Here is a 24,516-nt window from a genome sequence, read left to right as displayed (position 1 = left end):
ATGCCGCTACACTGTGAAGTAAACATACTCGATCGACTTGTTTGAGCAACAGACATAATGACTGGAGCTGCGAAAAGTTAAGCCACACTGTGAAACATGTGATAAAAACCTTTCTATTCGAATGAAAGCAATGCTCGATTTGGCTCGCCGCAGCGTCGGTAAGTTTCCATAAATTCTGATTAACTTCCATGCGTCCTCCTTCGTCTACAAAATGGTTGGTATATTTCAGTCTCTATAGTGAATCAAACATCAGGCTTCGAACTTAAAGCTAGTAAGGCAACAAGCTACTAGAAGGACTACAGCCCGTTCACCGTGATGATACGCTGAACCTGTCTGCCGTCGCATTGCGCTTGTATATGTTGGGAATGAAAAAGGACAGCACACCGCAACCGATGAGCGAAACCCCGGAAATCCAGAACGTAAGCTCGCACTGTGAATCCAGCAGCAAACCAACAATGTTCGCACCAACTACGCTTCCCAATCTGCCGAACATCAGCGAGATGCACACCGCCATTGCACTGTAAGAAAAAATGTACGATAAGTTTTAATATTATCTTCCTTCAGAGCCGTATGTGAATCGCCATTCTGCTCACCGCAAGTTGGTGGGGAACAAATCCACCGTGCAGGCATTAACGACACTTATGCAGAATCCGCACGTTAACAGTATCACGTAGAACCAGATGGCCAGCAGAGGTAAGTCGATAAACACGATCAATATCCCGCAAATTCCACAAAAGCCAAATATGAACACCAGGATGGGCAGTTTGCCAACTGCATTGATGATGAGCCCGATCACCGCGAATCCCAGTGCGTATATGGTTTCCAGCACAAACGAGTGTTCGTAGGCAGAAATGTCCAGCTTCTGGTGGCACACTTCCGGCAATGCCGTTGCATTAAGTTCTGGCAGTTGCAACGCGCTAAGATCTACCTTCGTACTGTAGACTGCTTGGCAGACGGTCGTCCGGGTAACTCCCTGATCCTCCAGCTCTGCTATTCGGTTCAGAATGTCGGGGAAGAACATGTACATCCCGTTGGACGTTAGGTAAATGCCGAACTGCAGCACACAGATGATGGTGGTGCGGTTGCGGTACGTGCCCATGAACAACGGTGCCGTTTGCTGCCACATTTGTTTCAGCAACCGCATAACGCTCTTGCCGTTGGCCGCCTCCTCGCGACGGATTTTAGTTTGCTGTGCTTCGGTTTCCGGTAGTAGAGAGCTAAGCTCCAGCTTGGACCCCTTACCACTCGTGTTCCATCGGTACATCTTGTGCACGATCTCGATCGTTGCCTGTTCGTGACCTCTGGAGAATAGAAATTTGGGACTTTCCGGGAAGTATAGCAATGCTATGCCGCACACGAGACTCGGCAAACCGCACACTACGATAAACAGTCGCCAGGGACGATACACGATGTTGAGTAATGGGATCGTGAATTCCCACTCCTGATTGATTACGGACCACGCGATTAGTGGCAGCAGGATGCATCCCACGCCGAACACAAAGGAAGCTCCCATAATGGCACGAGAACTGTTCGATTTGGCATGGAATTCTCCCAGGTACGCATAGATCGTAGCTGACGACCCGGAAATGCTGTGAACGAGGAGTGGAATTAGAATATTGCAGAAATACCGTTAAAAACGACACCGCGCAGAATACTTACAAAAATCCGGTGAAGAACCGCGTAAGCGTAATTAACCAAAAATTGGTCGTAAAGCTGGACAGCACGGTAGACACAAAGGCAAGGAACAATGTCGGCAGTATGACCGTTCTTCTACCTCTCGTATCGGCCAGGAAGCCCCACAGATGGGAACTGCTGATGATGCCGGCGAATGAGATTGCACTCAGCACACCCTTTTCTTTTGTGGTTAGCAGCAAATCACACTCTGCCACCGGAAGAACGTAGCTGATGCCCAACGTTTCTAGTAGAACGGCCGCGAGAATAGTACCGGAAATTGTTATCAGGCATAGATTGTAGATGCCAAATTCTGTAACCGAAAGGAGTGGTTGTTTAAATAGTGTGGTCGAATTTGAAGGTACGGCCGAAAAGCTTACTGGTCATCAAGAGAGCATCGTCGAGCTTTACCGGACGTTGGTATGTGACATCTTTGGGTTCTGAAAGAAGAGATGCAATGGTTAATGTGGATTCTGTTTGCACAGAGCGAATGCCGGAATTCTTTGCTTACCGGGAAGCTTGTCAATCGTGTCATCCATGTTCATCATTCGAAGCCTATCCGATCGTGCTATTTCCTATTGGCGAATGACTGACTATCTGCCACACTTTCTTCCCGTCAAAGCTCAGTGGAATCTCATGGGTTTTGCAGATTTCATCCCTTTATATCATCGCGGGTGGATAGAAATTACCCACCACCTTCTCTGCTCCTCCACAGCCATCGTCCCACCGCCAGGGAGCCTACACTCTGGATAAGGCGAGCCGTAAATCTTCGCCGATGGTGGTTGCACCGGGAAACAAACCTCACCCAGGCAGTACTCGCGGGAGAGCTCGTAAAACAAACTGTTACTGTTTAACCTAACAACAAGACCGTGTCCAGACTGCCGTCAAGCGACTTTTATCAGATCTGGGGGGGTATCAAATTAAACAAAGATCCATAATCTCGGTGGGCCCCACTGGCAGCAGCAATCGCGGCTTCCGCGGGATCGCTCGTAGTGGTGTGCAACAGTGTGATCCTGGGATGTATCTGAAATGACGACATAGATAGAAGGGCTATCGTTAGAATTCTGATGATCATTTCTGTTGTTTCAAGCTGCACACCGGGGCATGTTCAGGGGGCTTACCATTTTCGTAGATGCGTTAATTTTTTATTTTGCTTTCTGCGATACATGTATTTGTTTTACGTACAGCCTTTCCGGATAGATAGAGGCCGTATTCTGGAAGAAGCATGCTACAGAAAAACAAGGCAATATTGTACAGTTGCGTGGTGCCTTATTCCCAATCATACTGGTATACACCGGTGAGCAGTGAAAGCATTAGAATGTTCAAGAAATATTCTTAAGGCTGGAGATAAAAATAGAAATTCATTTGATTATTTATTTTTTTCATTTCATAGAGGTAACAATCATTCGGAGTGGTCCGGCGGCCGGGGCCAGGCTTCCCATGGCAGAACCGGATATCGAATTCCATCAAATAGGATTCAACCGCCTCCTCGTACGTACGGACTGTCTATTGGGCTAAGATTAAATAAATTTATGGGAAGTCAGTAAAGGCAGGCCATAACCTCTTGAGGTTGTAAAGCCAATTAAGAAATAATCATTTCGTGTTTAATTTCAGCCTTGAAACATGGTTATTTTCGAGCAATACAATATAATGTGGTGTAAAGAGCATTGTGTAAAATAACATCGCGAATAATTTCGCAATTGAATATTACTAAACAATTTTAGTAGACCAAGGCGATTGTAGAACATAAGTAGTTCATCAAAGAAATATAAACCGTTGTAACCGTTTCTATCCGCTTCTAGTAAATTCAAACAATTAATTTGAAATAAAACAAGGTGTATAACGTACAGATCTTGAGCGTGGAGGCGAAATTCGCCCGTGCCGTCGAAAACAACATACCGCATAATCCGTACCGCTCAATTATCCGGGGACTTCATGGAACATCTCTTTTTTCGCCATTTCCGTTTCGTAGAACCGTGGAATAGGTTGTGTGTGGAGTTCATCTGCGGTTGCTCAGGTACACTTTTTGCCTCATAATTCCATATTTAGTAGAAGGTTTTTCTCGTTGAAAACGAGCGATAAAGCTTCGCAAAGTTGATAAGATACGAATTTATGTGGTGTGATTGTAATTGGTATAGTAATATCAGCGTAGCGGATGTAGCAATGCATTGCCGTGTGGATTAGAGATTCAGGCTGCGTGTTTGTGCGTGTGTGCGTATGTTGCACTGAGTAGGAAGCTTTGGTTGCTACTCACACATGCACGCAGCGGCGCTACCAGCGCTGCGCGTGCGAAAGACACACACATTCACCCTTACCTTTTTGTGTCCACGCGCCCGGGCACCATTTTGTTTTCAGTGTGAACAGCATTTTCACGGCGACATTTCTCCAGTTTTTTCTGAAAATTTAACTTATTAGCGGGTTGTGAACTTCCGGTGTCGCGCTGTTGAGCACAGTACATAAATAGCAATAGTTAGAACATTTTTCCCGAAGAAATGCTGTACTACGACGTTCAATAATTAATCTTGGTTGCTTGTTCTCTTCTCTTACCATTTCTCCCGGAGAACAGTACGGAAATTTAAAGCAAACCCCCAATTAAAACATGCCAGACTGGAGAGAACGTGACGATTCGGACCGCGGCTATGGTGGCGGCGGCGGCGGCGGCGGTGGTGATAGCTACAGCTATGACCGGGAACGCCGGGACTACCGTAGCGACCGTGGCGGATACGATCGTAATGGCGGTGGTGGTGGTGGCGGCTACCGTTCGGGTGGTTACGGAGGCCGCCGCGATGACGACGGTGGTTACCGTGGTGGTGGCGGTGGCGGCGGCTACCGTGGAAACGGCGGTGCCGGCGGCGGCGGTGGCAGCCGTGGCCCGCCGAGGATTGACCCGGCGACGGCAAAGACCGAAGTGTTTGAGGTCGAAGCCGACAAGGTTAAGTTCATTATCGGTCGCGGCGGTAACAAGATCCGTGAGATCCAGGACCGTTGCCGTGTGTCGGTGCAGATTGGTAAGCGTGTATTGTTTGCTTTAGTAGAAGATGTAACGTAGAGAAAAGAAGGATGATGTGTTGTGCGAGCTCTGGCAAAGCAGCAAGATGCTATCATTGGGTGGTACAACGCTCTGTCGTGTCCTGTTCAGATCCTCCGGATGCTGCGCGCGTACCGAACCAGCACACGGAACCCTGTACTACGTGCCGTTTCTGTTCTCTGTTTTCCTTCCGTACCCCGAGTGGAAAGGAATTGTTTCGGTTTTGTTGCGAATGTATAGAGTACTGCTCGGAACGCGAAAATGCAAATGTTTGCGGGTTTTAAATAGTTGAAATATCGCATCCTCTACAGAGTGTGTCGCGGTGGTAATCGTACAGAAAGCACAAAAAAAACGAACGAACGAACGAAACAGAATGATATAGTAAATGGAACGAGTAGTTTGTACACCGTTTTGGCTCATCTAGTCTGCGTGGGAAACGTTGCTATATGCAGATAAATCCTGTTACGGCAAGCTGTGACGTCGTCATATGAACTTCCTCATTTTGTGTGGACGCTGAACGCTTGAAAACCGGCGCTGAAAGTAAAAAAAGTAATACAAGCTGCAGGAGTTTGAATGTGTATAGTAGCGAAGCCCGTGAAGGCATATCCCCCTTCTTTTCGCTATCGCCCCTTACCCACGCCTACTCTAGTGGAAAAGGAACCATGGTAATGGAGCAAGAGAGATAGAGAATGATCAGTGTGAGCAAAATAGAAAGAGAGAGAGAAGAAGACCGTAACTCTTTCCGTATGGGTGTGCGTGCGGTGTGCGTTGTTCCCTGCGCGGCGTTTGCTCTATCGATTTTGTGCGATGTGCGCGCACACATTCACACACGCACACCCACCCATCCATTCATCCAGTCACATATTGAGTTCCCTTCCTTTCTGGATCTTTCTCCCCGCACCCTGTTACCCCCCCCCCCCCCTTCACCCGTTGATATAACGTTCTCGTTCCTAATCTAATTGCATCCGTCGACGCAACTTCCTACTGCTCTTGCTCCGAACGGTCAGCGGCGAAAAAACGCGTTATGATGGTTGTGTGCGTGCGTGCGCGTTTGTGTGTGTGTTGCTACTCTTTACAAACCCGTCTCTCTATCCCCGCTTACCAACAAACTCCCAACAGACAAGGCTCGCAACGAGAATGGCGCCAATAATGTGTCGGTCATGGGCGATCAGCTGAACATTGATCGTGCACGGGACATGATCAATACCATCATTAACGATGATCGGCGGGACCGGGAAGACGACCGGCGGCGTGATGGTGTTTCCATGGCCTTCTAAGATGCATCTCGGGAACGATGTTTCAATGATGATGTCCACTAGTGGCGGTGATGGCGGTGGCGGCGGCGACAGTGATCAGCAGCAGCAGCAGCAGCAACCTCTACGTACAGTGCGCTGTGGAAGAAAGTAAAGAAGGGAGGAGAGCATGCAACCAGAGAAGTGAACAGTGAGCTGCAGTTCGTAAACATATACAAACAATTACAGAAGAAACAGATCAACGCATTGAAGAAGAAAACCGGTCAAACACAGAACTGCTAAACAAATCGCCCGCTAATTAGCAAGAGATAACAAAAATGCAATCAATAATACCGGCGCGGCGCAATATGAAAGCTAAAGTACAAGATTTTCTTCTATTACAGCAAAGCAAACAAACATGAAAGGTGTGCAACGTTTTGATTTCTACTACAGCACTACTCAAAGAGGACTATTTAAGTAAGAGCAAACAGACAAAATAGAAACCGCATGAAGCAAGCAAGTAAGCGTTAATCGTTACAAGTGCGAAACAGAACAGCGAAGAAAATCCTCATGTATAGAGCAAAGGCAGACGGACGGACAGACATTATGTGCAAACATAGGAAAACATAACACACGAAAAGAATCCATCCCTCTCTCTCTCTCTTTGTCTATCCCCGGGAGTAGAGTTTTTAGTAGTGTTGTGGTACGAACCAGGAGGAGAGATCTCACACTCGCGCGAGATGTAGTAGCGAAAAGAAAAGCGGAAGTTCCATTGCATTTCTATTTGTGTCCGATAGTAAACAGAAAAAACAGGTAGACAGACGATGCGTGGTGTACACGTGTGTGTGTGCGTGCGTGCGTGCGTGCGTGTTGTATGTGCATTTGATAAGACGAAACACGAGATAAGCTTCACACATGCACACGTCAACACATTCACAGTGTTAAAGAAGGAGAGAGAGAGAGAGTAAGTTGTAGTATATGCGCGCGTCGTCCTCGTCGTCCGCCGTGGCATGCTGCGATGGTGATGACGAGGATGACGATCAGGATAAAGCTGATTGTACAGTTTATCGCTCCGTATATTTACTTGGCTTTTAACCTATCGGACGCGCTCCTCTCGAATTGGTGTGTCGTATCCTTTATCGTGTACATTTGACGAGACTGATTCCATTTGTTTTTTTTTTATAATTTAGTAATTGTGCTAATCAATCGATCGCGTTTAGGCGAGAGCGCATCTTTTCCCCCTTTTTTGATTTTGTTTTTGTTCGTTCTCCGGAGGCCTCCGCAAAATAGAAAGCGCGTGTTAATATTCCTTTAACACAAACACAGATGTACCCAGAGTTTTCCATTCGTTCCTCTCTTCTGATTAATTATTACGTACGTATATGCCGTGAAATATGGATTTTTAAAGCTAACACTTTGGAAGGAAAAGATGCGCGAAGCAACACGACGGAGGGCAAGGATTTAAAATGGGTTTAGCTTTTATCAATCGTGTACCGTACCGTGAACCCCCGTGAGGCCTCCTCGGCGGAGGTGTATAGGCATTGTGACAAAACGCATATAGAAGGAGCAGCAGCAAAAGGGGATGATGGGGGGGATGTGAAATGGGGCAAAAATACTTTTACTACTAACACAATCGAAAGCGGAAAATTGTACTATCCGGACCAAACTCGACGGAAACGTAAAAGATAGGAGAACAAGCAGCAGAAACACACACACACAGTATGCGTATTATATGGTATGATGGCAGGTAACAATGTACGGCTCTCCACTCAGCAAACGGCGAAGCATTAAACAGGATTAGTGAGAAGCAAGAAGCATGTGAAACATACGCAGAAAAAATATATAAACCGTGTGAAATGATAACTCTTCTGTGTGTGTTTAAATTGCTATTCAAGCGAAATGATGTCTCCGAAGCAGCAAAAAGCAGCATCTGGTGGTAGCGAGATTCTTTACGATGGGCTTGGATTATTACAAAGATTGTTGTGTAAGCCCGTTAAGGAGTTCATTGAAAGCTACTCTGTAGTAAATCTCGTATGAGGACCGGACGATCTGATACGCGACGACGCCGCATACTACTGATCCACGTCAAAGCGGCTTATTGGACACGACAATCCCCTGTGCCACATTCGGAAATCAATTTGGAATAGAGACAATTTCTCGATATCAACGAGTTTGCAGGAGTTCCTTAACTTAACAAATCGCCCTTTCTTTCTGATCATTTGGTACTATTAATCTAAAGAAGTTTGTTGATTAATTGTATCCCTAGTCGGATAATCAATCCTGCGTACATGGAGATGGTCTATCGTCTCGTCCAGCAGATCCTCCTATAATCTAAGAACCATGCTTTCTCTACAATAGAGTGAGCACAATAACCGCGAAAATCTTTTCGAACTAATTGATACCAAGTGCAATTTCTCAAATCAAATACCTAATATTGGCCTTTTAATAGCATTCACACTGCTTCATCGACACAACACCTTGCCGGGTTCTCGAAGTCACGTGGAATTGCCGGATGACGAAATATAAGACCTTGCTCCTGACGGAAAGGCAAGACAGAAGCACTAGATTATCCGAACTCGACATTCCCCTATTCTGCCCTGGAACATCCCTCCCAACACTCAATAGGGAATGGATACACAACCAGACCACTGACTCCAACCGAAACCCAAGTCTTCGGATATGACATACATACAACAAAGCTCATACACCACCTGTTGGAACATGTTTTTCTTTTAGTGTAGTTAAAGCTGATAGAAAAACATTCATGCACTGCAAACCATAGCAACTCAAACGGCAGAGCACTAGGCCCTTCCTCAAGTCAACTCTCACTCACTTCAAGGTCATCATCCTTTGAAAGCAAAATATTTCAAATTTCAAGAAAATTGGCCTAGAAGAATACGCTCTTTTAAATCTAAGAATAATGTTTATTGAAAATCGTTCATGACAAAGCTCTTCTTGTCGCATTTCATATGCTCATTCATTCAAGCGTGTATGTGAGAACCGCAACATTGCCCAGTTCACAACAATTGTTTTGGGTTTTGAAAGAAAGAAAAGATCAGTACAAAAAAGAAATGGAATATGTACATTATTGGCCCTCTACTCAAGACAGACGATCGCGGGAATTTGATGGAATTGAATTGAACCTTGCCTTTTACACACGATGGCTCTTTTTCTTGTCACGCAAATGGGCCGTTTTCTCGAGCAACTGTTGTCGCTTAAAGTTCAGCAAAGACTGGCTGGCTGTGGCCGGATCCACACGATGCGGCTTATCGGCAGCTGGTCCAGATCGTAGCTTCTTAAGACTGAAGTCTCCGTTACTCTGCGTCTTCAGCTGAATATAGCCCGTTTCAGTAGCGGCGTTGGAAGTTGGCATCGATTTCTGTGTCTTCTTCCTTTCGCCAGAACCGCCTTCGTCCAGTTCGAGAAACACACCCGAACTGGTCCATACCGGCAGCGGTAGGCTGGCGTTCCGTTCGGCAGCGACAGCATCTCCGAACTTGGAAGGTTTACGTCCGTCCTTCGAGGGCTTTTTGGACGAGGTGGCTATGTCCCGAAGCTCGTCCTGCCCGGTTGGTAGCAGCGAAGAAACCCTAAAGCCAAGCTGTTTGGCCGGTGTTGCCTGTCGCTCGTCGAAACCAAAGTTGCGCTTTGCGCGGACCTTATCCGGTGTCACGCTTTCCTCGAAAAAGCCACCACTTTCGATGCGTTGCAGGACACGCAGCTTCGTGTGTTTCGCTGGACGAGGCGTTGACGCTAATGAACTGCCGTCTCCTAGCTGGTCACGTTTACGCTTCTTTGCCGGAACAGCCGCTGTCGGTTCGGATGTTTGAGATGCAAGTTTTTTGTTTCCCTTTTTAACGTTGCTGCCCGTCGTCTCAGGCTCGGCGGATCGATTATCCATGGCACTTGGCAGGTTCTCTTCCCCAGCTTCCATCTGTTTGATCTTCTTGGTTTTCTTCTGCTTCGGAACAGTTCCGGGGTCCGCTTCATGCGACGCGAACTTCGCCAATTGCTCCTTTACTTTCTTTACCTTCGGGTTTTCAACCTTCGCGGCTGGTTCTGCTGGTGCCGGAATTACTTCGACAATTTCCTTCCGTGGTGCCGATTCACCGTTCTCCGTGATCTTCTTGCTCTTTTTCTGCTTCGGAACGGTACCGGGGTCTACCTCATTCGAAGTTAATTCCGCCACTTGCTGCTCCTTTACTTTCTTTTCCTTCGCTTTTTCAGGCTTCGTGGTTGGTTCCGCTGGTTCCGCAGTTACTTCGACGACTTCCTTCCGTGACTCCGATTCCCCTTTGGGGGGGCCTTTCGAGCTGGTCGTTGTCGCCGCTAACTTCTTTTTTTGCTTCTTTGACACTTTGTTAGCATCCTTCGACAGACTCGAACTGGCAGCAGACTGGTCAGATGCCGATGCGTCCATTTTGCGGTCGGCTTCTTCCAGTTGCTCGTCCACAATCTGTTTCTTCTTGGCATAGGGGCTTTCTGTTGGTGCCTTCTGAACAGAGTCCACAGTTTTGGTTGCCTGTTCCGCTGGTTTAAGCTGTTGCTTCTTTTCAGCAGGCGCGTGGTCGGCCTTGATTAGCTTTCCCTCTTTCGTCGCAACAGAAGGACGTGACAACTCCATTTGATTATTGGCGGTAGTAATTTCGTTGAATACTGCAAACGCCGAAAGGGCGACGCGTACTGGTGGTTCCGACGATTTTTCCTTCTCCTGCTTCGCCAATTTTGATTTTTGCTTTTTCTTCATTTTTTCCAGCTTAGCCCCAATGCCGCTAGCTGCCACCATGGCACCGTTACCACCACCGTCGTGTCCATTCTCCTTATCTTGGTGAATCTTTTTCTCGAGTTGACGCTCCTTTTTGCGCTGTTTGCGACGCTCGATCACTTCCAGCTTGCGCCGTAAGGCTTGTTCCATGCGTTCCTTCTTCGTTTCAGCTAGTTCCTCCAGGACGTAGTTAACCTTTTTCGGCTTTCGCTTTTTCTTCTTCTTCAATGACTCCTCACCCTGAGCGGTGGAATCGTTGCCGGTCGAAGCGTTGGTGCTGTTTGGATCATCTTTATTGGCTGCCTGCGCGCTGACAGCAGCGGTTCTAGCCGCTTCCAGTTCTTGCTGCTTCTCCAACTCTCGCAGCTTCTTTTTCTCTTCCTAAAACGTGTAAAAAGCAGTAACAAACTGTTAACGACTAGGTTGAAAAACATCAAAGGTATCGTTCATTTTTTTGCTTTGTTCATAAAGAACGGTCTGACCGTATTGCTTATCGTTCATTTATAACGTAACACAAAGCTAACAACTGATATGCAATGGAAATTTAAATTTAAAAATAATTACAGATCGGTTTAGCCATTATCCACCAAATAATGCTATGCAAGGTTCCTGCCAAGAATTCTCGGATCCTCTATTCATCTGTTATCATTGAGCTTAATTTTAATTTTGCTGGTTAAAAATGATAAAAGTTCAACGAAATGGTTGGCACAATAAATGTAGCTCCAGAAAAGCGCGAGATTGGCGAATTAGACCTTAAGGAGCTATACTTGTGATCGGTGTTAATATCCTACTAAAAAGCGTCTGTGGTAATGATTTGATCTTACCTACTGTAAGTGTATAAAATAAAGGAAGGTTTTTAAGCTAACTTCTAGGTTTTATAGAACTTCTGCAATAGAACATTCGGAAAGAAAGGGCGATCGATTGATGCGATCGAGCGATGTTTTTGATTAAACATAGTTACAAGTTCTCGAGGGAGCACATCATAGAGCTTTTTGCTGGTTGCAGTTTGGAGATCTTTGCATTAGTCTACCGTATAACTTTTCTCACCAGAACCTGTACAAATGCTCGGCTCGGTACGGAGATTTTATGGATTTAAAAGTTTGAAGCAGCTTCGATGTGCATGTGAGCAATTAGTGAGAAACGTTTTACGCTGTTTAGAGATAGTTTAAAATTGTTGCGCTGGCTTGAAACCCGCTGAAACTCCAAGTTGGCTCCCATAGCGGGTCCGATACGCTATAAATGGACGATCCCAAATGAAAAAGCAAAGAAGAAACAGCTTACCTTCTTTTTGCGCAGAACGGACGCCAGCTGCTTTTTACGCTCCTTGTCCTCGCGCACGAACTCATTGCAACGGACCAATATGTTGGCCAGATCGTAATCCTCCAGAGCTTTCGGTTTGGGTTTTGGAACTTTGGTGCGATGCTTTTCATCCGACTGCACTTCCTGCACTGCATCATCGTCATCTTCTGCCGTTTCATCATCTGTTTGCGATTCTTGACCTTCTTCCCCATTCGCAACATCATTTTCTTCATCCGGTACCACATCGTCCACTTCCATCGGTTCCGGTTGCTGGCTAGCTGGCTCCGGCTGTGATGGTGAATCTTCTTTGCCCAGTTGGGATGGCAGAGAGAGACGAGCCTTTTTAGCAGCCTGTTGCTGCCCTGTCGCAGCCGCTACACTCGAATCCAACGAAACACGTGACTTTAGTTTGCCTCCCTTGGCAAGAGCGAACGGATTAGGTACGACCGAGGTTCCGTCGGCGGCTACCGTCTTCTTTTCCTTTTTATTCTTTCCCGGGGAAGCCAATTCCTTTGCCACCTGTTTGGGTGTTGATGTTACCGCGTTGGTATCACTTCCCGCGATAGTGTTTCGCTTTTTCGCTGCACCGATGTAAAACTGTGCCGAAACGAGGGATACGGGGGGCATTGACTTCCGGCCAGCATTGGACGCATCAGGTTTCGGTTGATCCAACGTAACTTCCACCGCCAAAGATTCATTTTGTGTCTTCTTCTGCTCCGGGGATGATGAAGGTTCGTCTTGTGAATTATCATCGATTTCTTCCACATTTTCCACAGCGTCGGTCTTTTCATTAGTAGTTAATAGTTTAGCGCTTGCAGGAAGGCTTTTACGCGCACCAGCAGCAACAACGGCGACCTGTGGTTTTGTCATGTGTTCAGCATTGGCGGGAAAGCTTTTGCGGGACATAATGGGCTTTTTAGGCGATTTAGACAGAGATGTCGACAACGCGGATGTATCGCCGATTTCCATTTCCTCCTCACCGATTTGTTGATCTGTTTCTTCGTTCTTATCGACGTCCTCAAACATTACCGTAGAACAATCTTTCGCATCCTGTTCCACATCAGAGACCGAGACAGCCTCTTTTTTGTCGCCGGCTTTCTTCGGAGTAACCGTAGTAACCGGAGATGGAGATTTCAAATCCACTTTTTTTGGTGATTTGATACCGACAGTTGGAGTTGTCTGCACACCCAAGCGGGTTTCCTTTTCCTCTCCAACGTCGGATGCTGCCATTGATGCGGATTTGACGCTTGGTGTAGTCTTCTCCACCGGTCTAACGACGTCATTGCTGTCGGAAGTGTCAGTTTTCTCTACTGGTGTTAAATTTTCTTTTTCGCCGCTCAAAGCCGGTGTTGCTGAACGTCGGATGTTTGCGGTGTTTCGTTTAGGAGACTTCGCCGGAGACGCGGGCTTCTCTTCCTCATCGCTATCGTCCACCGGGTCCACAATACGTCGCCGACGACGAGTAGCTTTGTTCGGTTGTTTCGATGCGGACCCTGCACTTTCATCCACCACCGGCAGTACCTCATCGTCATTTGAACTTTGCAACAGTTCATCTTCTTCCATCGGTTCCATTTCTTCTCCATCACCGTCGGAAACAATCCACGAGTCGTTACCATCATCATCCTCGTCTTCGGGTTCATCGTTTTCGTCCGTATCCTCGCTGCCCAAATCTTCGCCCTGCTCGGGAATTTCGTTCTCTGCCATTTCCTTCCGTAACTCGCTGTCCATTGAATCACACGATTGATAGTCCTCCATTTCCAGCGCCTCATCGTCGACAAACTCGTTGTGTGGCCGTGTCTCTTCCTCTTCTTCAATCAAATCTACTGTTTCTTCTTCTTCTTCGTCTTCTTCCTCTTTCAACTGTTGCTTAGTTACAGGCGAGCGAGTTTTCAACGACGAATCCAAGCTAGCCTGTTGCAGGGTTGCTTTCTCCTCTTCGAGACGTGCCTGTTCTTCCTGCTTGCGGACGCTGTACTCATCGATACCTTTCGTAGCGGAACGTCGGACCGACTGTGACCAAGAGCTTGAAAATTTGTTTTCCTCCGACAACGACTTATTCGCCATACGACTGTTATCGTTCACAACAGTGTCGTTAGCTTCCACCGCTGTTGCGATCGTCGTGTCTTTCACAGCAGCATCTAGCACATCGATTCCACTGACATCATGTACAGTTGTTGCTCCCTCGGAACGTTCGTCGTTCTCTGCGGCGATCATGGATGTAGTAGAATCATTCATTTTATCCTTACTGGCGCTCATGACGGTCTCATTCAGTGGTTGATTCTCGCTGTCCATATTTTCGCGTTGAGGAGATGCATTGCTTTGCACCAATGTGCTTTTCTTTTGCGACATTTTCGGTGATGCATTGACTGCTGCAGCTACCCGCGGTGATGCACCCTTCAGTTCGGAAGAATTGCGCAGATCTTCCACCACTACAAACATTTCCTTCGACAGTGATGTTGGTGTTTTAGGAAGCGAGCTTTGATGGTCGTCTCGTATGGAACCTTCGCTGAAGGAAACATTCTTGGAGCGTGGTGATGGTTTGGACAGTGACAGAGGGGTTATGGCAACGCGCGGCGTTTTGCTAACGCGCGGTGGTGTTGATTCGCCTTTAATACTCAACACTGGACTTGCCGGAGAACTGCGGGGGCTAGCAGCAGACAAAGATACTGTCGATAAAGCCGATTGTGCTCGTGTTTGGCGTGTGGATGTATCGGACGATACGGATTCCGCGCGATCGTCCCTGTCGTCTTCCTCAATAATGGTGTCATCCTTTAGAGCACGTACGCTGGGTCCCAGCTTCGAACCAGTAACCGGAAGCGACTGTACCGAACTGTTTCCATCATCCGAGGTTATGCTGTTGCGCCGAGTGGAGCGACGTACGCCAATTACGGGTTGGGGCGATCCAATCGAAGCCAGCGCTTCGTGAGACGCACGGAGACGAGCGGGCGTACGGGAACGGGTTGTGAGCGTCGTGCTGTTTCCCTCGTAGGTTGCGTTTAGCTCGTTCAAGTTCTCCTCGGTAAGAGAAGTATTACGCGAACGTCTGCCTGGTTCGGAGCTCGTCGATTCCGCTTCCTTGAGGTTCTGTACCAATTTGTTGGGCAACGATGTTGGGGTGTCGATGGTTTCCGACATTCGGCGACGAGTGGTGCGACCGACGATTGGCGTGGACGGACGACCACCGTCACTTTCCTGTATCGCGTTCAACGCAGTAGACCGCTTGGTAGTGCTATTCGTTTTCTTTGGCGTTACGCTTACGGCAGCACCGGCCGGTTTCTGTGGTGTTGCTTCCTGGTCGACCGAACGCCGACGAAGAGCACCACGGGTGACTGTAAAGACAAAGAATGCAAATTCCGCAAATCGGTACGGTATCGAGACCGGCAAGACGATGCATGAAAATTTACGAATCCTACCTCTTGTCGGGACGTCCTCGTCCTGATTCATGATGGAATGTTCGCTTCACACAGTTATAACACTTGAAAACAACGAATATATGCAATGCACGGACAAATTTCAATAATTCAATCAAGGAAAAATACGCTGCACGTCTGAATAGCTTATGTATAGAGCGCGATCCACGTTTTTCCCACGCTTGTTCTTTCACCGCTCTCGACGATTTGACAGCTGTGCGGAATGGTTGCTTTCAAATCAACGAGTACTGGAATTTCACGTAACGTCTCGTAGCGATGGTAACGCTTCCATCCAAAGGGCACAATGATGGATTGTTTTTTTTTTATTATTTATTTAAATTTTCAATTTATCGTGTTCTTCTCATTTCACTCGGCCTGCAAATGCTTGGCTTGCATTCGTATCTGTACATGAAAATACGTATATCATCAAGAATATTGTTTGCTTAGTGCACTTCAATAAAATGACCTAATATTTCACTCTAATTGTTTTCAATCGTCTTTGATCCCATTAGAAACGTTATTTTGCCATTTAATTCTTCTCGTTAAGCAACGAACAGTGTTGTGAAGTTTTTTTTAACTATATATGCTGGGAATTTTGATTTGCATTGACATCACACAACTACAAAAAAGTAACTGAACGTTTGAAATAATTCAAATTCGTATGACATTGATATTTGACGTTCGTAACGTCGTTACGTGGCGCTAGTATTGTGACGGCAATCGGAAGAACTACAGTTGTCGGTTGCAAACGAATTTCAGCAAACGAAAAAACGGACATATAACAAAGATCAAACTTGCCACAGTAGCTTGAGCAGCCACTGCAGCGAAAGCAGCGTAAAAAAACGTAATTTTGATCCGTTCTTCTAACTCAATCGTGTAATTAGCTAGCTTTCGTTAATCGGACGGGTTTGCGCTAGTGACGGATAGCGTAATTGAGCAATAAGGCATATCATTCCGTTCACAACAGTGTGTCGTTTGCCGATAACGCTATAGTGTGTTGCGTGGTTCTATTGTGTACAAGCAAAAGTTTCCTTTGCGCCTTCTTTCGAGTTGTTCCGACTACTGCCGCCAGCAATGAATCGTTTGGGTAGGTGAACTTCTCCGGTTAAAATTTGTATGCTGTGTCCAATAGTTGACCAACTACGTTGCCGATGCGCCTATGTTTACTTTCAGACGAATCGGAATCGACACCAAAAAAGCGTAACCCAAAGCAGCAGCAGCAGCTGGAAGCCATTGCTAAAGATGCTGTCACAAAGTCCGGTCGAAAGGTAAAGCGCCCAGCGCACCTTGACTCGCCGGATCGGGTAGTGAGTGCATCACCTTCTTCCGAACCGAGAAAATCCGTCGCTGTGCGGGCACAAACAGCCTCCGAACCGGGACACGCCACTACGCCTGTCAAACGTGCGACAACAAAGGGGCAGAGCATCAGCGCCACGGAAGAGGTACGCGGTTCTCGCAAAACTATAGCCGAGATCAAAACAACAAACTCTGGCAAAGTGGACACTCCTAAGGGGAAGACAGCTAAGGAAAGTATCGTGGACGACGGCGTCGGTATCTCGAAATCTGGACGGAAGATAAAAATCCCGGCCAAGTTAGCGGAGTTTGACAGTGATGTGCTAAGCAGTCCGTCGCGTAAAAATGCTGTGCCGGAACACGATGAGCCGGTCAAGGACAAGCCGACAAAAACTCCCGGTCGAACCAAAACGCCGGCAAAGTCGGCAATGAAGAATATTACTCTGGAGGACGATGTCGAAGAGGGCGGCAACAAAGTCAGCCGGAAGACACCGGGCCGCCGTGCAAAGTCTGTGGCACCTTCGGGCGAACCGGAACAAGAGACCGTTTCAACGACCAGACGACGAGGTGTAACATCCTTGTTCAGTACAGAGGCGCCTCCTGCAGAACCAACTCATCCGTCGACGCCGGGAAAACGGATGGAAAAGTCTTTGCTCAATGCAGCAACTGCAAACATACTGCCGAAAACACCCGGTCGTCGGGCCAAATCAATGGCACCGCCAAGAGACGCGACGTGCGAAACAGAATCAAAAACGTCCAAAAAAACAGCACAAACTCCGGGACGGCGAGCCGGCAAATCCATCGCGAACCCCCCTAGCGAATCGTCCAAATCACCTCGCAGTGAAAGTCCGGTCCCGGAGAAAGAGACGGTCCAGAAAACTCCAGGCCGAAGGGCTGGCAAATCAATGCTCCAGGCTGCAACGGTAGCAGAAAGTCCGACAGCACAGCGAGCTGCTGCAAAAACGCCAGATCGTCGTCGTTTGCTGAAATACAGCGCTGAGGACAACATAGAATCTGCCGAATCTACAGCAGCGGAAGAAGTTATTTCGCGTTCTGGACGCAAGATAAAGCCGAAAAAAGTGTTTGATTTTGAGCAGGATGAAAAAACTACCGAACAAACTGCTGATAACAGCAGGAAAAGGAAAGCGGAAAGCACAGAAGATTCCTCCCTCGACACAATGATGTCCCCAATGAAGAGAAAAGCCATGACAACCAGGGATGATACCGAACAAACTCCGAAACTGAAGGGCCGTCTAGTTGCCCAAACGGACAGCAATGCATCGGTTGATGGATCAGTTTCCCGATCGGGAAGGAAAATCAAGCCGAAGAAAATGTATGGTTTCGAAGATGGCGAATCTGCTCCCGGCTCCTCTCCTACGGCGGATGAAGAATCTGCTGCGCGCAAATCAGCCAGGAGTACACTTGCTACAAAAGCTAAAACTGTTAGCACACCATCTAAAGCCCGGGTGACTTCTTCGGCTGAACTCATGGCCGAATCTCGTCCTATGGAAATTGATCAACAGACGGAGGATTCAGTAGATGAGCCACACACATTCATCACCAAACGGGGCGTGAACGATCATCATCCATCGAAGTATCAACACATGCACGACGAAACGGATCACGCTGAGGTTAGTTCGGAGCCGGTCATTATTCGAACGTCTATTGGATTTGGCAAACCAAAGGTGCAAAAACAGGCTCCACCGGAACAGAGAGTGGAAGACGATGATGACTCATCACGACACGATGCTCAGCTGGTAGGAAACAGTGCCGATGTAACATCATCACCCGGCGGACGCCCATCGGTTGCTGCGATAAACGAAAAGCAAGGGGTGCTATCGTCACCAAAGCAACAGGCTGACAAGAAGCAAGAACCGGAAGAATCCCGGGCTACGAATTCGTCGGTGAACAATACGGTGGCCAATGAAGTGATGGGAACCGATGAGGAAGGTGTCTACATTCCAGAAGGTCCTGTTAAAGTGTTGGTGGACGAATCTGAACCTTCCGCTAAAGATTCGACTGAAGCCGATAAACAGGAAACACTGGAACAGGAAGAGTTTAACACTGAAAAGTCGGACAGTAACGATGTGGAAATGGAGCCGGAAAAAGCACTCTTGGACGTGGGAGATGAAGATGAAGAGAAAAAAGAAGTTAATAATGATGAAACTATGACGAAAGAAGAATCTTCAGATACTCTGCTGGTTGCTGAAATGTCTGAAGAAGTGCCGGAAAAGCAACAAACGGACCTAGAAGAGACAGAAAGTTCAGAAGACAAAACCAAGCCGTTAAATTCTATTGCTCTTCCTGACGTCGCGAATTCCGATGGGTAAGTTTAATGATTATTTGTTTGTTTTAACATTAGTCAATATGATAGGAGATTGTTTCAATTTAAAGTTCAGTTCTTTTGCGTACAGTCCCCAAAACAGTTATACAAAAAAACATGTTATTCATGTGAAACGGCCTAGCCGTATTGCCAAATAATCACTTGTGTTAGAGACTTATATCAACTCTTGAAGAGGTAAATAACAATGACACCTTAGTAAATTGTAAGAAAGGGGAAAACGTTTACGTTCATGTAAATATGTTAGCTAAACGTCTCTGGCTCTTTGCAACACTGGTTTATAGGGTTTGTATCTTCTTCTTCTTCCTTGGCACTACAACTTCGAGAGGTCTCGGCCTGCCATTTCTGGCTTTCTGTGACTTAATTTTACCCGTAGTAAAGTATATGACTACGTAGTATGTTGTATTTTAATTTTCAGATTAGGTTTAAGATATTTGCTGCATTACCATCAAACCGAAATCTTTCGAAAGTACTTATTTAAATGAGAATTTAATTTCTTCGAAAAAAATCGTTTTGTTGCTCTGTCGCGAAATCGAAATAAGTCGAATTATCTTATTTATTTATTTTCTTTATTACGATCATGCCGTATTGTCGAATGGTCCAACTCTTATACGCAAAATATATTTTTATTTCTCACTTTCGATCAGTTTTAAGACGTCGGTAAAGCAGGAAGCATCGGACAAATGTTCTCCAGCTAATCAACCGGAAGTGATCGAAATAATGGACAATTCAGTCGTGGAGGCGTTTTGTAAACAGATCAACGATGATCCAGCGCACGACGGTGCAGATGGTGGTTGTGCCACAAGCACACCGCAGGCCGTAAGGTCCGCACTGTTGCAACATCAGAACCAGAACGAAGGACGGAAAAGATCATTTTCAGCCAGCGCAGCAGACACGGAGCAGAATGTCACTCTCCAAAGTCCTGCCAAATCTAACGTACATCATCATAGCACCAGTCCATCGGTAGCTGCTGCAGCACCGTGCACACCGGATCCAAAGCTGCCGCTGGAAAAGCAGGAAGCGTCGAACAAATGTTCTCCCGCTACTCAACCGGAAGTGATCGAAATAATGGACAGTCCAGCCGTGGCGGCGTTTTGTCAGCAGATCAACGATGAAGCGGCACACGGTGCAGATGGTGGAAGTGCCATAAGCACATCACTGACCGTACAACCCTCACTGTTGCAACATCAGCAGCAGAACGAGGGACGCAAACGGTCACTTTCGGCCAGCGCAGCAGACACGACCATAAAGCGGAATGTCACCTTCCACAGTCCTGCCAACTCTACCATGCTGGTAGAAACGATCGACGAGCGACTGATGCTGAAAAGCTTGCACGACCAGCAGCAACAGCATCAAGATACGTTGGAGAGCAGCTGCTCCAAGGGCATCGGAGAAAAACTGCACAAAATTCGCAAGCGTTCGCTATCGGAGCACAAGCCGTCCGAAATGAAGCGAAACAAGGTCAGCAAGCTGCCGAACTTTAAGTCAATTCACGCGAATCATTTCAATCGCATGGAATCGCTTGCCGATTTCATGAATCGCAAGGAGTCACGCGCCAAGCAGCTCCTTTCGTCGTGCAGTCCGGCAACGAAGCTTCTTTCAAATTCCAATTCCGTTACGGCGGATGCTGCTGAAAAATCTTCCGCAGGTAAGTGGTGTGCAGTGCGGTGGTCCTGGACCGTTTTTAAACGTTTAGTTTCCCTCATTTTTATAGCAGTATCATCGATGATGAAGAAAGCCCCACCGTCGACGACAAAACCATTCGTTTTCAAATCCACTGGCGGGGGAGGAATACCGGTGACTTTGTCGGGGGCAGCGGCAGCGCTGTTTGTGAAGCGCACCAAGGAAGCAAAGCTGGCCGTAGGACCGGGCGAGCAGCCTCAGCAAGCAGCCAGCGAAGCAAAGAAACCTATCCCAAATCCCAACTCCGTTACGACGGGTGCTGCGGAAAATTCTTCTGCAGGTAATTGGTGTGCAGTGCGGTGGTCCAGGACCGTTTTTAAACGTTTTGTCTCCCTAATTTTTATAGCAGTAACATCGATGATGAAGAAAGTCCCACAGTCGACGACAAAACCATTCGTTTTCAAGTCCGCTGGCGGAGGAGGAATACCGGTGGCTTCGTCGGGGGCAGCGGCAGCGCTGTTTGTGAAGCGCACCAAGGAAGCACCGACGGCAGCAAAATCAGCTGCAGGGCTGGGCGAGCATCATCATCATCAAGAACTGTCCACAACGGCAACGGCGGCAGCCAGCATAGCAAAGAAACCAATCCCGAGCGACACGGAGCGAATGGCTAACCGGTTAAAGCAATTTCACAGCACTTTTAAGCCCAAAAAAATCGGGACCGGTACGGCCGATAAGACCACAGCGGCCGACGCTAGCCAACCTGCGGTCGATGAGCGTCCGGTAGAGCAGTTACGATCGAAGCAGTCGCAAATTCTGAAAGGTGTGCGCACGAATCGACGCTTCGAGCTGCAAATGAAACATCGGGACAATGTTCAACATCAGTGAAACGACTTTTGCATCTCACATATGTATTATTATTAAGGTTCTTTTTTATCTTTTGTTTTCTCTAACCAATGTTGTTGTATTACACGTTTCCTTGTTCTGTTTGTATTTTAGTGTCGCAAATGATGATTGGGTTCAGTTCTCTCTGATTTGAAATTACTTCCGGTCCGGATTTGAAATTACTTCGTCTACTTTAACAACATATTAACCCGTTACCGTGGATAGATTTGAAACATTAACGATTATTAATCTAATAGAATTTTAACGCATTCAGTTGATAACAATAAAGAGATTAGAAACAAATTGGAACATTTTTTTACTTGCATTGGAATGTGCGTAAGTAAAGAAATTTAATTATTTGTTGAGTTAATTGAGATGTTGAGTTACGCGCAAGGGTGCTGGCTGCCAACCGGTCATACTACAGCCTGATGAAACTTCTCCACTCTAAATACCTGTCGCGGCGGACGAAGCTGGGACTGTACAGAACATGTATAGTCCCAGTACTCACATACGCCTCTGAGACATGAACTCTGTCCAAAACTGACGAAACCCTCTTAGCCGTGTTCGAGAGGAAGATGCTCAGAAGGACTTTTGGCCCCGTATGTGTTGAAGGGCAATGGAGGAGCCGCTACAATGACGAGCTCTACGAGCTGTACGATGACCATCGTGAAGCGAATTAGACTCGCCAGGCTCCGGTGGGCTGGTCACGTCATGAGAATAACACCGGACGACCCAGCCCGTAAAGTCCTTTTAGGTTGTACACACGGACAGAGGAGGCGTGGTAGGCCCAAATTGAGATGGAGTGATAGCGTTGATGCGTGCGCCAGAACGGCCATGATAACGGATTGGCAGACGACGGTGCTAAACCGCCTTGTAGCGCCTGATAAGTAAGTAAGTACTTTATTGTTTAGGAAGCAATAGTGAACACAATGCTAAACGAAAATCTGTGCAACATAAATCTCTTCTTCTAAATTATTTTTTCGGTTTAGAGCTGCGCTTACTAACAAATGCGTATATCAGAACTTGGACATTCCAACAGGACTCAGAACCATCGCACTCAGAACGCGCCACCCAAGAATGGTTACGAAATGGGGTCCCACGCTTCATCTCCACCGCATAACGGCCACCAAAATCACTAGATGCCAATCCGTTGGAGTATTGTGCCTGGGGTATTTTGGAAAGTAAGGTTAACACTAAAAAATATTAAAGTATCGTTCAGCTCCTCAAGCAAGCGCTTCGCCGAGAATGGGCCAAAATACCGCAGAGCCATTTTCGGGCAGCATGCAATAGCTTCATCGGCCGTCTAAGACCATAATTCCAGCCAAAGGTGGCTAATGCGAACAAATCTGAATTGGTACCGGCTTTTGATGTAATTCAGACATTGTGTTGCTTAAAAAGTAAACAAAAAATAGGAAAAAAAAAAAGATATGAAATTTTACTTTGTTGTAGATTTTTTTTATCTCACCCTGTATATCCGTGGCGTTCGTCCAAGTCTCGGTAAAATGCTCCGTTTGTTTAACTTTTTGTGTTTTATATATTTCTCTCGTGTTTGTTTAACAATTGCTAAACAGGGTTTTATGTTTCTTTTGATTCAAATAGCAAGCTGAAAGAATGTAAATCAGATCAGGACCGCAACGAAAACTGGATTTCTCATGTGCATCCTTCAAAACACAGTGCCTTTTCCACGCGTAGTATGCACCCATTCCCAGGCTCCGTTGTCAACGCATAACAAGAAGAAAAGGAATATAACGATTCAATCCGAGATGGGCTTATCAGCAGCAGTGCAGTTGTTCGATTATGATGAGCAAAAAGAAAACAAGCAGCAACATCAACAACGGCAGCAACACACCTCCCAGAAAGGAAACGTTGCGGGAAAAGGGATGCAAAGTGCCAGAGAGTGCGAACGAGCGAGAGAGAGAGAGAGAGAGAGAGAGAGAGAGAGAGAGAGAGAGAGAGAAAGACCCTGGGAAGAAAGTGCTTTGCATGGGAACCAAATTTTCGGCTCACCTCCATGGTGATGGAAGGCGAGCAAAGCAAGCAAATGAGAAAAAGGAACCAGAAGGAAATGCAGGTAATAAAAATAGCATCAGTAATAAAGGGAAGAGCAAAAAGAACACACATCGCTTTCAACTGATCCCGTGCGTTCTTCTGGGGTTTGCAACAGTGTCATGGGAAGATGTGTGCGATGCATTCGCGCATCGCCGTCTTGCCGTATTTTTTCTTGCTTTCCTATCCCGTGCTCGTCTTGCCGGTTCTGCTCTGTGCGAGCGTGCGCGCACACACACACACACACACAAACGTTCACGCGCGCATACTCACATATTCAGCGGTTCCTTAAGCTTAACGCGTTCACGCAGTTCTTCGTACCGTGCTATGAATCGCATGTAGAGCAGCGAAGCGGGATAAATGGGAAGCGGTTTTAATAGCGACACGGACCCCAACCCAACAAGGTGACGAGGGGACAGTGTGGAATGGGAAATGGTTTCACTTCCTGGGATCCTTCGCGTCTGGAGAAGGAGTTTTTTCCTTTTCTCAGTTTTTTTTTCGCCGGTCTCTTCGGTACTTTGGTGCATTTATTTATATTGGTCTTTTTCCGCTTCACTCAGCGGTGCAGTTAAATGTATACGGATGCGTGAATCGCGCGAGAGAAAGAGGCAGGGGCAGTGTAATGTAGACGGAGAGCAAAAAAAAAATGCTCGTAAATAGTGACACCGGAAGTGCAACATCCATGCTGGTGGACGGGAGTATATAACCTCTTCCTGGCTCGGTTAGACTCTTCTCTTCAAAAAGGAGATAGAAATAGCGATACGTTTGCGAGACAGAGTAACAGGTAGCGAGGTCCTACCCGAAACCGTTATAAAATGTTTGAACGGATACACAAAACTGCATATTCAGTTTAAATCCATTTGGGAAGGATCTATCGCACCCAGGAAAGAGACAGCGAGCTTGTAGCTGCACCATGGTTGCCATGG

General features: G+C 46.8%; 4 protein-coding genes and 2 long non-coding RNA genes across 12 annotated transcripts; 4 read left to right on the top strand and 2 right to left on the bottom strand.

Annotated features, from left to right (window-relative positions):
* The first annotated feature begins 2 nt into the window (after positions 1-2).
* On the top strand, positions 3-358 carry LOC118507900. Its single transcript, XR_004905726.1, has 2 exons — positions 3-158; positions 230-358. It is a non-coding gene; the product is annotated as an uncharacterized LOC118507900 (long non-coding RNA).
* Positions 234-2,364, bottom strand: LOC118507897 (synaptic vesicle glycoprotein 2B-like). Its single transcript, XM_036047152.1, has 5 exons — positions 2,183-2,364; positions 2,052-2,111; positions 1,660-1,984; positions 594-1,589; positions 234-518 (listed from the first exon to the last, which is right to left on the bottom strand). Exons 1-5 carry the CDS (start codon positions 2,217-2,219, stop codon positions 308-310), a joined length of 1,629 nt encoding a protein of 542 aa, XP_035903045.1. The 5' UTR covers positions 2,220-2,364; the 3' UTR covers positions 234-307.
* On the top strand, positions 565-3,458 carry LOC118507899. The gene is made up of 3 exons (XR_004905725.1): positions 565-693; positions 2,859-2,968; positions 3,065-3,458. It is a non-coding gene; the product is annotated as an uncharacterized LOC118507899 (long non-coding RNA).
* An 87-nt stretch (positions 3,459-3,545) lies between these two features.
* On the top strand, positions 3,546-7,794 carry LOC118507898 (rRNA 2'-O-methyltransferase fibrillarin-like). Of its 2 annotated transcripts, none has more exons than XM_036047153.1 (3): positions 3,546-3,688; positions 4,238-4,679; positions 5,819-7,794. In XM_036047153.1, the coding sequence occupies exons 2-3, from the start codon at positions 4,271-4,273 to the stop codon at positions 5,974-5,976; spliced, it is 567 nt and encodes a 188-aa protein (XP_035903046.1). In that variant the 5' UTR covers positions 3,546-3,688; positions 4,238-4,270; the 3' UTR covers positions 5,977-7,794. The 2 variants fall into 2 exon arrangements, with proteins under 2 accessions (XP_035903046.1, XP_035903047.1); XM_036047154.1 differs by lacking the exon at positions 3,546-3,688 and adding an exon at positions 3,993-4,123.
* Positions 7,795-8,827: 1,033 nt separating this feature from the next.
* LOC118507893 (titin homolog) lies at positions 8,828-15,621 on the bottom strand. The gene is made up of 3 exons (XM_036047143.1): positions 15,409-15,621; positions 11,978-15,324; positions 8,828-11,077 (listed from the first exon to the last, which is right to left on the bottom strand). Exons 1-3 carry the CDS (start codon positions 15,437-15,439, stop codon positions 9,083-9,085), a joined length of 5,373 nt encoding a protein of 1,790 aa, XP_035903036.1. The 5' UTR covers positions 15,440-15,621; the 3' UTR covers positions 8,828-9,082.
* Positions 15,622-16,138: 517 nt separating this feature from the next.
* On the top strand, positions 16,139-21,853 carry LOC118507894 (microtubule-associated protein futsch-like). Of its 6 annotated transcripts, XM_036047145.1 has the most exons (6): positions 16,140-16,492; positions 16,579-19,024; positions 19,687-20,687; positions 20,754-21,002; positions 21,069-21,584; positions 21,659-21,853. In XM_036047145.1, the coding sequence occupies exons 1-5, from the start codon at positions 16,480-16,482 to the stop codon at positions 21,545-21,547; spliced, it is 4,188 nt and encodes a 1,395-aa protein (XP_035903038.1). In that variant the 5' UTR covers positions 16,140-16,479; the 3' UTR covers positions 21,548-21,584; positions 21,659-21,853. The 6 variants fall into 6 exon arrangements, with proteins under 6 accessions (XP_035903043.1, XP_035903040.1, XP_035903039.1 ...); XM_036047150.1 differs by lacking the exon at positions 20,754-21,002 and having other exon boundaries at positions 16,139-16,492; XM_036047147.1 differs by having other exon boundaries at positions 16,139-16,492; positions 21,072-21,853.
* Positions 21,854-24,516: the final 2,663 nt, after the last annotated feature.

This window comes from Anopheles stephensi, chromosome 2 (assembly GCF_013141755.1).
Source record: "Anopheles stephensi strain Indian chromosome 2, UCI_ANSTEP_V1.0, whole genome shotgun sequence".
NCBI classification, from domain to species: Eukaryota; Metazoa; Arthropoda; class Insecta; order Diptera; family Culicidae; genus Anopheles; species Anopheles stephensi.
The sequence above is the reverse complement of the archived record's forward strand: the minus strand, read 5'-3'. Positions and strand labels throughout refer to the sequence as shown.

Bases quoted from the DNA above. Each gene is read 5' to 3' on its own strand.
- LOC118507897 (XM_036047152.1), bottom strand. From the start codon at position 2,219: ATGATGAACATGGATGACACGATTGACAAGCTTCCCG. The intron at 2,112-2,182 runs GTAAGCAAAGAA...CTCTTCTTTCAG, and splicing joins CACGATTGACAAGCTTCCCG to AACCCAAAGATGTCACATAC. The intron at 1,985-2,051 runs GTAAGCTTTTCG...TTTCGGTTACAG, and splicing joins CGATGCTCTCTTGATGACCA to AATTTGGCATCTACAATCTA.
- LOC118507898 (XM_036047153.1), top strand. From the start codon at position 4,271: ATGCCAGACTGGAGAGAACGTGACGATTCGGACCGCGGCTATGGTGGC. The intron at 4,680-5,818 runs GTAAGCGTGTAT...AACTCCCAACAG, and splicing joins CCGTGTGTCGGTGCAGATTG to ACAAGGCTCGCAACGAGAAT.
- LOC118507893 (XM_036047143.1), bottom strand. From the start codon at position 15,439: ATGAATCAGGACGAGGACGTCCCGACAAGAG. The intron at 15,325-15,408 runs GTAGGATTCGTA...TTGTCTTTACAG, and splicing joins CGAGGACGTCCCGACAAGAG to TCACCCGTGGTGCTCTTCGT. The intron at 11,078-11,977 runs GTAAGCTGTTTC...TACACGTTTTAG, and splicing joins CCGTTCTGCGCAAAAAGAAG to GAAGAGAAAAAGAAGCTGCG.
- LOC118507894 (XM_036047145.1), top strand. The intron at 19,025-19,686 runs GTAAGTTTAATG...ACTTTCGATCAG, and splicing joins GACGTCGCGAATTCCGATGG to TTTTAAGACGTCGGTAAAGC. The intron at 21,003-21,068 runs GTAATTGGTGTG...TAATTTTTATAG, and splicing joins TGCGGAAAATTCTTCTGCAG to CAGTAACATCGATGATGAAG.